This window comes from Serinus canaria, chromosome Z (assembly GCF_022539315.1).
Source record: "Serinus canaria isolate serCan28SL12 chromosome Z, serCan2020, whole genome shotgun sequence".
NCBI lineage: Eukaryota > Metazoa > Chordata > Aves > Passeriformes > Fringillidae > Serinus > Serinus canaria.
Window position 1 is genome coordinate 59,161,348 of NC_066343.1, and position 14,505 is coordinate 59,175,852.

The 14,505-nt window shown below is 35.3% G+C and overlaps 1 protein-coding gene across 5 annotated transcripts in view; it reads left to right on the plus strand.

The window, feature by feature from the left end:
* Nucleotides 1-14,505, plus strand: part of ARL15 (ADP ribosylation factor like GTPase 15) — a 239,060-nt gene that overhangs the window by 90,529 nt on the left and 134,026 nt on the right. For 4 of the 5 annotated variants that reach the window (XM_030237333.2, XM_050987034.1, XM_030237331.2 and 1 more), the window contains one exon: nucleotides 4,427-4,635. In XM_030237333.2, the coding sequence (XP_030093193.1) occupies nucleotides 4,427-4,635 (209 nt within the window). Of the gene's footprint in view, nucleotides 1-4,426; nucleotides 4,636-7,777; nucleotides 8,152-14,505 lie in introns of those variants that run through there. The other variant, XM_050987033.1, reaches the window with a different exon arrangement.

Genomic DNA, 14,505 nt, shown 5'->3' on the forward strand with positions numbered 1-14,505 from the left:
TGAGAGACTAGGGTATATTTACAAATTTTGCAAGAATGGATAAGAGATTTGTTTTTCCCTTCCCTTCTTTCTTACTACCCCACCCATGGACAGTGTTGCTCACAAAAAGATTTTGTGGCAGAGTCCTTGGCAATTTTTCACCTTTATTAGAAATTTTCTGTTTAATATCAGTAGTGGAATGATCTATTTAATATTTTAATTAACTATAAAACCTTCAGAGTATGTAGGTGAGTGGATGATATCCTTGAAATGGTAGAAAAGCTGTTTGTATTCTGCATTCTTTCATGTGCTCAAGTTAACTGTTTTTGATGGGAAGGGAAAAGAAAGTTTTTCCCTCTATTTGAGACTATGACTTCTCCAGACCTGTGATGTATTTTGAGGTTAACTAGAGCTTTAATTTGCAGACTAGACCGTGTTGAAGCAAGGGCTCTGTGACATTCATTGTGCTCTCGATGCAGAGTTGCTGCATCTGACAAGTAACAAATTTGATACATGCAAATTTCTTTCAGTGAATTTTTTTCTGTAACACTGTGTTCTGTTCTCCTGAAAAAGGAGGGAATTTAACTGAAAAGGAGAGAATGGAAGGTAGCCTCAAATCATCACTATGAATGAAGACGAAATAGAAGTATTCATAGCTGAAAGGTAGATTTGCAGCTCTGTGTTTTGCATAATATTTACAGGAGTGTGTACTTTATACTTTTACTTGTGTGTACTGGTTCAGGTGCATGTTAAACTGCACATAACTCAAAATCTTCCTCCCAGCTCCCAAGGGGTACTGTTAACACTGATGAAAATAATTAACAGTGTTGATATGGGCACACTGTTCCTTGACTGATGATAAAGAAAAAAATATTTATTTGACATTTAAAAATATTAAAATGAAGGTCTTTAAAATTACAGTTAGTTGAGTAAACCTGTCCTGTAGTAATCCTAAATAGTTGGGGTTTTTTATTATAGCATCCTCTCATTTTTCTGTAAGGAGAGGTTTGGTTTTTTCCTCTAATAAAGTAATTCAAGCCTACGTTTGATTGAATAGCACTTTTTCTTTTAGAATAAGTGGCGTGGTTGTATTATATTCAGGATTTTGGTGGATTTTTCCCCATAGATTATTTGTAAATTGCATCTTTCAGTCACATCACGGGACTCAACCCAGTCTTGTAAGTTCCTTCATTGCTGAGAGAAACAAATCATATGCTTAGCCATAAGTAGTGGCTCTTGCTTGTGTTTGAGGAAGCTGCTACCCTGAATGTCGCATTTTAGTGAACCAGTCACATAGCACATTCCTTAGGTCTAATGTGAAGTATGTTTTTCTGATGTTTTGGAGATTTTTTTTTTTAATCTTTGTTTATTGGTTGGAGAAACAAGCATATGGTTCAAAACTGTTAGAGAAATACATGCTAGCAGGCTGACAAATCTAAGTGCCTATTCTATGTGTTACTATTGTTTGATGGGATGTTTTGAATACTAGTTAAGTTAAATTCCTGTTTTTATTGCATCAGTCTTCTGAGAGCCTAAGGATGTTTAATGGATACACATTATATTCTGGATTTCCAAAGACCTCAGACTTTGAATCTTCCTGTGTTTTAAACCTTTGGAATAGATGAAAAAATTAGTTAATAACATAGTTTTGCTGAACTGCACCTAAAAACAACTGCTTGCTTTCTAAGACTGAATTTGTTGTGCCACAAAGTGTGAATGGCTGAATACTTCATAGGCAAGTATTTCCTTCCAAGGGTAACTCAAGGATCACTCCACTCCACTGTTGTGAGGAAAGAAGCTGAGAGCAGATTCTGTTCTCTGGATATGAAGAGTTAAGGCAAAAGAATATCAGGTTATTTGTCTTGTAGAAATTGTGACTTCCAGCTGCTGATAGCTTATTGATGCCAAGAATTATTTTTCTAGTGCATTTGCCAGAAAAATGGTTTAAAATGGCACCCTAAGGTACATGCTTTATCAGTTTTATCCTTGTCTGCTTAGTGCACATTATTTTTATTCTTAAACCTCAGGTGATTTCCTCAGAGCTGAAGTGTAAGCAATTTCAGGGAATGTCATTAGAGTAACGGAAGATCCCAAAGAAAATACCAAGTTTCAGGGGACCTTGTTCTTATGGGAAGGTTGTTCTTTTGACTATCCATGGTGACTGACCAGGGCTGGGGAGAAAAGGATTGCTATACTTTGGTACTGGCTCTTTTGGGACAACTGATGTGGAGGAACAAAGTAGAGCTGCTAAAGAATCTGAACCAAAAAGATAGGACTGTAAGGTCAACAAATCAGCATACTCCTTTTCAGGCTTCAGTGTCCCATGTAGGGATCCAAGAGCTGCTTTCTTCCAAGTGCCTGGATATAAGAGGTCAAATGCTCTGGAGTTTACCACAGTTTTTCTTTTTAGAGTGAGTATGGTTACAAAGGTAAGACTCAGATTCTAGCAGTGACATGTGATTGAAAAGTAGCTGACTGATGCTTAGGGCAAGTAAGACAGATGTTATGTTGCTAGGAAAAAAAAATATGTTCAAAGAACTGATCATGGTCTTGGTCTTTAAGTTCATAGAAAATGATTCTCTACTAGTTTTTAAAGTAATGTGATACTTCAGATGCCTGTGACACTGCTGTGTGTGGCTATGTAAATAGTGTCCCTCTGGCAGCTTGCTCTACTTGGTTCTGAAGTAGACAGCTGTTGGGAAAGACTGGGGCATCTAACAGATGCTATAAAATTTTTTGTAAGTATTGACAGATATTCGTGTACTACAGAAATATAGAATTAGCTTTCAATGCAGTCCCTCTTCTGTATCTATAATATTAATCTTCAGATCCTGGTGATAAAATAAATAAAACATCCGTCCTGTTTGGCATTTTTATTTTGAGTCTAGTTAAATTAACAGAGAGATTAAGCAACATCTTGATTAAGTCCCGTGACTGTTTGCATTTAAGTAGTCAGCTCTGTAGGTGTTTTGCAGAAAAAAAATTATTAGGTATGATTTCAGTATTCTCTTTAGGAAAAAGTTTGTATGCTTGTGTGTTGACAGCTTGTGCTGGGTGCAGATATGGAAACAAAGTGTTCAGGATTCCAGTGTGACTAGTAAAAAGACAAAAGTAACTCTATTAGGTGAGATTTGAATACTCTTGAGTTGCATAACTAAATTTGATGGAGCAAATGTTTATTTCTTCCTTCACTTGTATTTAGTGACTGTCTTTTTTGTTGCACAATGTGTAAATTAAAATAATATTTTAAGTATTGTATTGATGTTACGGTCATTATGTTGCATTAAAATCTCATTATGTTTCTCAGAAATTTGTCAGTGAAACTTACTTTCACTGAAAAGTGGAATTTTACTATTTTAAGCTCTTGGTTCTTGTGTATATATGGAAGTTCACTTCTCACTGTCTCAAAATAAGAAAAGTGTCTGTAAGTGGTACCTTCTGCACATTTCTGCAAGTCACTGTCTGGCAGACATGTCAAGTTTTCTACTAGAGTATTGCTGCCGCTGTTCACTGTTTAGTGTTTGTCCCCATGAGTGTAGTGCCAGATCCAGACATACAAAGAATAGCCCATATCCAAATCATAGTTTAGATAGTTTGACAGCTGTCAAATACAATTTTTTTTTTCCTACCTCATTGCTACAACATATGCTGCTCTCCAGGGGAGACAAAGGCTTTCTGTTGATAACCTTAGTGCTTGGCTTCTGTTGAGATGGCTGAGTGCTGCTGAACTGTGTCCTAAAAATTACTGTGGCATATAAGCCTATACAGTCACTCATGTGTCTGCTGTTGGGCTCTTCCAGAATCCTTAGTGTGGTTGACAGAGCAAAAGTAGTTGAACTGAATGCCTTTGCATGTAGTCACCCTAGCTCCTCATTCACTGTTCAACTCACTATTGTATCATCATTCTCCTCATTAAGTATCTAATTACTTTAATAGGCTTTCCTGACACCTTTTTTCCCCAATTATGAAGTGGTTGCCTGATGGTTTGGAGATGAACTGGAAGACTTTATCAGAAATGAGCAACTGCCATGACATAAGCTGCAGGTTTATGACAAGGAGCTGCAGGGCAAAGTGAAAAAGAATGGGTAAAGGTTTAGGTATTAATGCCAAGATATTCCAGTGAGATGGTAAAGGATTAGGCTCTGTGGTACTGTCAGCATGGTAGTTCTGCTAGTACTCATTAACAGAGCAGAAGCTTTAATGGAAGAAAGCTGCTTTGAGTCAACTTCCTTCCTTATTTAAACAATGTTGATTTGACATGGGGGTGTGAGTCTATGTTGGATTTTTTTAATACTTTTTTTCTTTTTATTCTTTTAATGATGGTTAAGAGAGAAAATTTAGTTAATTATTTTGCTCATTCTAAGTAGATGGTTTATTTTCACTTACAAGTGTTATATTTTTGTTAAACTTTTCTTGTTTTAATTAGTTCTCATTATTGTCTTGAAAGGAGCTGACAATATCAGGAAATACTGGAGTCGTTACTACCAAGGATCCCAAGGGGTAATATTTGTACTAGACAGCGCCTCCTCTGAAGATGATCTAGAAACTGCTAGGAATGAGCTGCATTCTGCTCTTCAGCACCCACAGTTATGTACTTTGCCGTTTTTAATACTGGCCAATCACCAAGACAAGCCAGCAGCTCGCTCAGTACAAGAGGTATGTTAACGTGTCAGCTTTTTGCCTGTTTGTATTTACTTTCTGCACGCCACTGATCCCCTATCACTTATTACCCTGACATCCTGGTTAAGGACTGGCCTCAGTTTCTTCTTTACTGTAAGTATGCAGACCAGGAACAGTCCCAGTCCCTAAAAACTTAGTCCACTGCACTCTATACAGACTTAGTTGTTCTGGAAAACAAACAAGTAATGCTTGGATACAAACAGATCTTTTGCTTTTACCATATTTTGCTTAAGGGAGGAAAGATGTTTTTAAAACTACTCTTGTGAAAAGCTGCTGGGACAGTGATTTTTTTGTTTAACTTGGGTTTTTATTTGCTATTAGTTTTAATTTTGCACTGTTCCATTACTCCATTCTTTTCCACTGCTTAAAGCAATACGTTGCAGCCATAGTTGTCTTTTTTATGTAAAAGCTTTTTTCTGAACTGCTGTGTACTGATTTGAGGTCAGAGTTGCAATTCCTGTTCTGAAGTCCTGAACTGGTTCTCATCTTCCTGTTCCAAGGAGTAATGTTTTTGTCTAATTTCTAGCTATCACAGAGTAAATTATGTAATTGTTCTATTCAGTGTACCTTTTGCTCTTCAGTTTCTGAGAAATTTGCCTTGTCTACATTCCTATTATGTCAGACACATTTGAGGAAGTGCTGAAAATTACTTTTGAAATTGTAGGAAGAAGTTAAAATCGGGTTGTGTCATTCTGTTCATAAATGTCATTTAAAGGACTCCTCTTAAAGATTATATGAGAAATCTGTTTGTTCCGTGAGTGCAGCAGAGAGAAAACTGTTTCAGCACCTTACTGTGTTCCTGCTTTGTATTTAAACTGATTCTTTCTTAGATTTTTCTTTTTCTGTAATATGAAGTTTTAGACTTTCGGCTCAGAACAAACTGATCTGTAGGACAGCTGCTCTTAGTACAGTATAGTGAACATACAGCCTTTGTTTCTTTATTGTTGCTTGCATCTCCTTTCCGAGTCAAAAGAAGTTAAGCTTATTATATGGCAGGAAATGGAAATAAATTAGGAAATGGCATAAATGTGAGTGGAGTATAGCAGTGTTTTAAAGAATAGATTGTGACAGCTTTGTAAACTACACTGTAAAATATTTTTAAAAATTGTTGGTCCTTTTTTCTGAAAATTCATTCTTAGGAGAAAGGAAAAAAAATGGCATTTGGATTGAAAATATCAAATTACATAAAGAAGTAAATGAAAGTTATGCAGGGATAGAACCTACAAGTTCTAGGTCTTTTCATATAAAAAAATAGACTTAGAAAAAGTAATGAATACTTAAAGGAAATGTAATATGAATTTTGATATGTAAGTTTAATAATTTAGCCTAGTTTATTGTAGAGCATAAAAGCAAATTTGGCCTAGTTTATTATAGAGCATAAAAGCAAAAACCTCCAACTTAAAAAATGAAAATATCCGGAGACGAAACGGATTGGATTTTGTCATCCAAATATAGTCTATATGCCTTGGCTTTGACTTTTTCACAGAGCAATACAGATCACATTTTTCATCATCAGAAGGGCTGCTTCTTTTATGATTTAAGTATTTCTTATTTTACTATTTTTTTCATTTTTAAAGAGGCCAAATTTGGTTCAATAATAAGTGAAGTTTTTGGTAGCAAATAAAATTTAGGAAATGTTCTTTGTCCAATTTCATATTAATAATGAATGCAATGCCAGTTGGTTTGCTGTACAGCAAATTATGCTTGTAACTCTCTCATTTCGCCGGTGAACTCACGTGGGTAGACTTTGGGCCTGAACTAAATTTTCTGTGTATTTAGAGTAACTTTCTTTCTTTTCTTTTCTTTTCTTTTCTTTTCTTTCTTTCTTTTCTTTGTTGTTTCTTTCTTGCGTGTCTTTTCTTGTCTTTTCTTTTCTTTCTTTTCTTGTTCTTTTCTTTTCTTTTCTTTTCTTTTCTTTTCTTTTCTTTTCTTTCTGTTTCTTTTCTTTTCTTTTCTTTTCTTTTCTTTTTCTTTCTTTCTTTTCTTAGCAGTACCCTCATTTTCATCTCATTCTTCATTACCACTTGCTTGAAATCTCAGTAGGGTAATAGATCTCTATGTGCTTACAATAGCATTTAAATGGATTTCTCCTACATGTTTCTTAAAAAAAAATCTTCCAGTTTATTATGGTAGCAGCCAAGTCTTCATTGCTAATGTATGAGTACAACAGAATGTGTGCAGAATACAATGGTTTTGTTAAATGTGCCCTGTACATGTGTATTCTCAGGGAAAATCTCACACTGTATTAAGAGCTCAGTGATTTTGAAGCTCTTTAATTAAGAGTAGTGGAAAGGGAAATGAAAAGAAAAAGAAAAAAAAGGAAAAAAAGAAGAGAGAAAATGTCACAAGTTATTACGTTGTCCCTGAAAAAAATGATGATCTGTGTTTGCTGTGTATACATAGTAGAAGCCTCTTTTGGTAATTTTTACCAATGTTGAAATGTTGATTTCTTGCTTTCCTAAATGCTTTTCTGTGCTATTTTCCTATTATTGAGATGTGGAATAGAAGTAAAATGATGAATCTCAAGACCATTGCTTATATAAAACCAACATATAAATATGTAACAAATGTAATATGTTGAGCATTGAGAGTTTTATTAGAAATTTTTGCAGAACTAAGTCCATTAATTATAGGTATTTTCGTGGTTTGTTTCATGTGTTAGAAGACAGATGAGTCGCAGTTGAAATTTAAAAATATGTATGCATTCTTTTAGGCAACAAATTGCCTTTCTTTAATGGATATGAAAGGACTCCTTGGAGTATAATTAAGGAAAATGTCTGAGTTGAGTGGTGCATAATAGGAAATGTAGAAAATATTTATCTACAACAAAAATTCTTCACAAAACTGTGCAAGTGCCAAGCAGTTTCTGCAACAGATGTTAGTTATATTTTTTGTTGGGAAGTGCAGTTGCTTCAGTTTTTCACAATGTTGTACTTTATTTAATGTGTTTTTTTTTTCCATGCATTGCTTAGGTAGAAGTGATACTGTAGAATCTATGTGCTGCAATTAATAAGCAATATCAGGAATAGTTCAATTCACAGCTATAATAAATACTTGCAAAATATCCAAATAACTTATTTAATTAATGAAATGCAATTTAACCTAATTCATTTTGCAGAATATACTTCATATTACTGAAGTGACCAGGGAAAATTACAGGAGAAGCCAAGCTGAAACACTAATCAATAAATGTAATCCTTTTTTCCCCCGAGTTCTGTTGCTAGTTAGCTGTTTTCTAGTTATATTTTGATTTTTAAATGAACTCAAGAAAGTAAACTTGGCATGGCATTTCTTTTCAGAAACTATAAATAAAGACGTCCCTCATATTTCTCTTATGTAGACTTCTTTGGTGGTTGTTCTGTCTTCCCATGTCAAAGATATTTGTAAGTTGTTTTGTTTTTCCTCTGACAACAGCATGTATTTAGACGTATTTAAGTATCTGCTAAGTGATTTCTACTGAGCCATGCTGAAATAAAGACTGCATATATTAACCAGGCAGTAAAACTGATGCAATTGTTTTTGTTCCAACGGGTTTGCTCGAGAATAACTTTATTTTAGATTGAAATTACAATAATGAAGAATTAATCCTATCTAAGTCAGTTCAGACTGTAGTTTTGGAAAACTTATGAAATAGCAAATAAAAAATTTTACAAATGAAAAATAAATTTAGTTACTCAGCATGTGAGGGAAGGCGGAGGCTTATCAGTTTGGCCATGGTTTCCAAAATACAGGCTGAAGTTCCAAAACAGTTCATCTAATTGCAGGTTTTTTTAAATAAGCATCTTTCTGACAAAATGAGCTTTTACTTTTCTACACAAAAGTACTTTTGATTGTTGAAACTGGTTTTGATTAGTCAGATTTCTCTTCCAGTGTTAAAATATTGCCGGAGAGTAATGGTGATAAAAGTGCTTCAAACTGTTTTAAAAGGCAACAGGCATTACTGTGATTATCAACTTGTTAATTTTTGCTTTGTCATGTCTGCTACTTTGTGTATGAGTATCAGAAGCTGGATATTGCAGTGGATTCTTGTGAGTTGAACCAGTGTGCACTTTTCTCCCAGGTCAGAGCAATATTAAGGAGCTGCATGTATTGGAAGTTGTCTGTAGCCACTATATTTTAGGAGCAGGCTATTCTGGATGCTTGTCTGAATCTGTTTAGGGCTCCTGGAAGCCATATAGGCCTGGCCAAAGGAGGAACCAAATTGAACTAGTTTTTCCAGTTCACTGGTGAAGCAGCTTCTTGTTTGGCAGTGTGTTGACTTTGGGATCTTTCTATTTTAAGTCTCTTTTTAAGATCGTAGGTGCATTAGATGATCAGTGTAGATCCACTCTATTTGAACTACTCTATTCTAAGATCATATATGTGAAGACATTAATACAGTATAACCTGTTGGTGGGTTTTTATTCAGTTATCCAAAAATTCAAGCAAATAATAAATTTTTTCCATATATTTAAATTGGTGACCACTAGTAACACGAGAAATCATTGAAGACCTGTTGTAAATTTCCTGTTTAAAAAAATAAAGGTAGAACTTTTTAATATAGATTTACTAGTTAACAGTAAATCAACCTATTCTCAGCCTATTTTAAGATTATACCATTGTTTTAAATATAGTTGTTGGGAAAAGAATAGTGTGGGAAGCTTATGCTGATCACAAGTGCTGGGTTTTTTTCTTGCATACAATACCTTACTTTAAATTTGACTTGATGGGGGTGTGAAACTCCATAGGAGAGTCTTTTTGATTGTCCTTTTTTTCTTTGATAGACCAAGATCTAAAAAAATCTTTTAAGTGCAAACAATATTTTCAAAAGTGAGTGTGAGAGGTTTGTTGCTTATTTACATTGATTGTGATGCACTTTTCTTTTTGAGATTATATGGATTTTGAATCAGTGACAGTGTTTAATCAGGTTTTCTGTTAGCAGAATAGTGGAAGGTGACTCTCCTAATGAAAAGAGCCATCTTAGGTCTGTGAGGGCTGTTATCTATTACTCTGCAAGTTTCTTCTCTGTTGCTTATGTCTAGAAATAATTTCGTAGATAAAGTGTCTTCTTGAAGCCCTAAATATCTTAAAGCTAAATAACTATTGCAGGAGAGTGCTCAGGTTTGCCAGCATCTGTGGAGGCTCTTACTGGTGGTGGGGATCTGGAACATGCTGCACGTTGGGCTTTCTAGGCCTGCCAATGGTCTGAGTTGGCTACTTAGTATGACAGGCTCAATTCCAGGATGTAATCACTTCTTTATATTCCAGTGTCTTTGTACTGTTTTTCCATAATTCATGCTGTTTGTGGTTTCTGCTAGTTAGAGGAAAATGGTTTTTCTTTGGGAACCCTTTCAGTGTATGAGTAATAGATGTCATTACTAGCAATCTGAAAAACTGCATTGAGCAGTGACTACTAAAGAGGTTTAGCTTCAGAGGGTATATAGTATCTTTGCTCACAGATTTGAGCAAATGTTTTCTCCAGGAGCAGGTACTGCAAAAACTTAGCCTACAATCACGAGTGAAAATGAAAGTTTTCTCTGCAGTCTGTCCCATCCTCACCCTGGTCAAGACTCTCAAATCTGAGTTTTCAAAGTCCAGCTGTTAAAAATCTGTGTGCTTTGTGACAGGGACGTCCAGAGCAAAGTTAAATTGGGGACAGATTTTTGGTTCCTCAAGGAACTGTTTCTGAGATGATTTATCTTCAGATTACTGCAGTAAATGGCCAAAATATAGATTCCTACCCTGTTTTTGAGATCATAGTGACCTTAGTGACCTTAATATTTGCAATCCCCTCACTGCAAATACTTCTTTTCGTCCAAGGTGTATCCCCTGATATTTGAAGATTGTTTTGGAGCTGGACTCTGCTATTTTGAGTATTGGCTGCTTTCTTCACAACTGTGGCCTTTGAGGGAACAGAAGAGTTATTTGTCAGACTGCAGTTATGAACACATTTGCAGGAGAGGAGAATATTATTAAACTAGTGTTTAGGCAATATTAGTTTTGCCCTGCTTAGAACAATGAAGAAGTAACTCCTATTTACATTTCTCATATGAGCTTCCATTCTGATTAAAAATTTCATCATACCTATTAGGAAAGTTATTTAGATATAAAAGGATCTTCTGATAAAATAATATATAAAAAGTGCAATCTAAAAAGCTAAGAAATTTAAATAAATGTGAGTAAATCCATATCCTAGCTCAATGTGAACAGCAATGAATTTCATACAGTTGCAAAACTGAATCCAAACAGTAGCCACACATTTTTCTTGCTTGAGTTTGTGTTTCAATCATGTTTTAAAATAAACAAAGCCATAATAGATACAATTGTCAATCACTTAGTAAAGCTTAGTATTGCTGTCCCGGTGTATGTGGGACAAAGAAACAAAAACTTAACAAAGAAAAGTATCTCTCTGAATAGTAAATTCCAGTTGTGCTCTTGACAAATATGTGAGTCTGCAAGGAAATGAGTTCAAAGACTGCCCCTAGAAACTCTGATTTGGAATGGTGTTCCTGAAAATACCAAAAAAATTACTCCAGCACACCTGCAAATATGCACATATTACACAATGTGCAAGAAGATAAAGAGTAGGAGTAGCTAAGACACAGGAGTAGAAGTCCTGTGCACATACACCCATTTCACAACAAGAAACTGTATTTAGAGAAATAAATCTCTTGAATGGCCCTTTGTAGTGCATGGTGCCAGGTACTCGTCTGCAAAAAAAAGCAGCTGCGTGTCTTGGAGTAGATTTATAAGAGTATTGCTATATATAGTTTTGAACATCAGACGTGGATTTTTGCAGCACTATTTGGGTTTTCAAATGGCTGTTTTATATGTATATAGATGGTGTGTGCTTTGAGTACTTATTTCATCAGCGGTATTGGTTTAGTTGCTGGCCTCTTTGCCTCCCCCATCTTTCAGGTGTGACAGTCTGTCTGTATGACCATGTGATGAATTGGACCTGAAAATTGCTTAACTACTATCCTTCCTCAAGGTCTTATTTTAAATAAATTCAGATGAGAAGACAATTGGACAATTGGCATACAGGCAAAAACAAGAGGTGGGAGAAAGGTGTAAAACTAGAACTGGTGTGGTAAGTTGGAGGTGTGGGCGTCTAAAATCCAGTGAGAGTTGGGCCCTTCTACCTACCACATTACTTCTCATTGCTTTTTTGGCTTATCTGTCTACAGTAAACCATAGTAAAGGAAGATTATACCGGAAATACTGGAAAATTATTTTTCCCTCTTACTTAAAAATGAATGTTCTAGAGTGGGTGTGCAATTACTTTTGCTGGACTTGAGAGAGAGATAGGAAAGAAGCATATATTCTTATTATGTTTTGAAAATTTAGCGTCTTTGTTGACTTCCAAGCAAAGAAAGAAGACAAAAAATGTCATTCAAAGAGAAGGAGTTGGCTGCACTTGCAGAACTAAACACAATGGCTGTAAAGATAAGAGCATAGTCTCTAAAAATAAAAAGTTAATTTATGACAGAAAGTTTAAAATGCTTTCAGATAAAAATCTATATGCATAGTTTAGTAAATGTTTGTCATAAATATTTGTATGCTTACAAATGCTTATATGGTATTCAGTAAGGACTGTTATAGAAGAGCACAGCTTTTTGCAGTTCTTTATGAAATTTTTTTGATCGATAAAAATTTGGTTTGCTTTAGTAGAGAATTAAATGAAATCCTGAGGCCTGTTGGATACAAATCTGACCACACAATCATTCAGACTCTTTTGAGCCTCTAGTCTGTGATATTGATGTTCTGGGGAATTCTTGAATGGTCAAAAATTTAATTACTGTTAGTGACATCTTACGTGAACAAGAGAAGTCGTTTTTCTTTCAGAATTAATAACTATTACAAGTGGAACAAAATAGTGGCTATATAACTACTTTCCAAATATAACTCTACCATTTTAGCAAAAATGGTCTCAGGATCAGTTGAAAAATAATGGAAAAGTATTTAGTAAGTCATTGGATCAAGCTTGTGAAAAATCTTCTATTGTAAAAATGATTTAGTATGTGTTTTTCTTTCAAACACCCATCTTACATGGATATATGTATGTATATGTACTAGAATGAAATCTTGAGTTCAATAATACAAGCTGCTGCTTTTTACACGATGAGGACTTATTCTTCTATTTCTCTTTTTAGTGCTAAAATAAGTTTGCTGATTAAATGCAAGTTAGATACTGTGGACCTTGTATTTACCAAGGAAAAGATAATTTTTTGCAGTTGAACCACATAATATATATTTGGTACTCAATATAACAAAGCAAATTTAAAAAAAAATGTTTTTCAAGTTGATTATGATCACATAATCTTCATTCCATTAGAGTAGGTATGCAGTGTATGAAATTAATTTCTGGCCACAGTCCATTCTGCAGGAATTATACACTCACACACATGGGAAATCATGATGAGCATCTTAATTGGTCATTGCAGGGAAGTTCAACAATAACCACAGCAGGAGGAAATCTATGTATTTTAAATCTGTGTAAGTATTTCAAGATGGATTTTAATTATGTGCCCCAAAAGTAGAAAATTTTCAGCTTCATCAATACTACCTACACTGTGACACAGCATAGGTTGTTATTGTCTGTAATTACCCACACCCTGAAGACCTTGCTGGAAATATGTGTACGCAGAGTTTCTTATAAACCTGCATCAAACAGAAGGTGCTCAGAGCTCAGCCTGAGCATGGGAGGCTTTCTGCTCCTTATGAAACTCAAGATTTCTGAAGATGCTTGAGGAGGATTTCTCTTGACTATGAGCTGCAGCGGGAGGAAAAACAAACCTGAAAATTGAGGTGTCATTGGCCTATCAGAGGCTGGTTCTTTAGATTTTTGAGCGTAAAATCCCTATGAGCGAACACAAACCATAAATCTCTGGAGATGGAGGTGTTGGCATGTATGTGAGAATTCATGAAACAATGATGTTTTCCCAAGTGACCGTATGGAGAAAGGATCATCTTTTCATCAGTGGTCTGGATGTTACTGAAACAATGCTACAATTGTCAAAGGCCACGAAGGAAACACATACTACTGTAAGGTGAGATTAAATTCCTTCCAATCCATTCTCAGTTTTGAGCTCATTTATTTAACCCTGGAATTCTTTCAAGCCTTTATGCTCCTGGAAAAATCTTGGATGGTCTCTGGGTGTGGTGGAAGACAAAAATCAAAGATTGCTGTGAGCTTGATTGCTGGACAGGACACTGCTGTTTTTGCAAATGTAATGAACCAGAGAGAAGGAGTAACAGGAGAAAGGGAAGGGGACTGCTGACAAGTCTCGTGTACCTCTTTCCCTGTTACTTCCCAAGACTTTACTGGCAGTAAAGCAAAAGAAATGAGTAGAGAGCATTCTGGGGTTCAAACAAAAACGAAGAATGAAATGGGGTTCTGCAAATTCAAAGGTAGTGAAGGGCCCCACAGTTCAGAGACTATGAGGATGCAGTACTGTGAGTTTTTACTGAGAGAAAATTGGAGCCATTGAAGGCCTTCTTCTGTAGCAATACAAGCTGAACAGTGTCCATTATTTCCACAGAAACCACTTCTGTTCAGTGCATAATGACTTTTGGTTCAAAAAGAGGAAACCATTTTCCCATCCACTTCTTGCAGTGATTCAACAGCAGATGCAGACATTCTTCTGAAGAAACATGAATTATCCACTCCAGCATCTGGGAACAATTGTCTTCATAAGACTAGAAGCAGGGTTTTGAATATAAAGGCATTATTCTAATGATGATTTGTTGATACTGCAGCATATCATTAGTCATGCTGGAATCTTTATAAGCATAAATATTTTCTCAAAATAGTTTAAATGTTTAGAAAATCTATTACAGCAGTCTGACATGAAACAGTAACTTCTG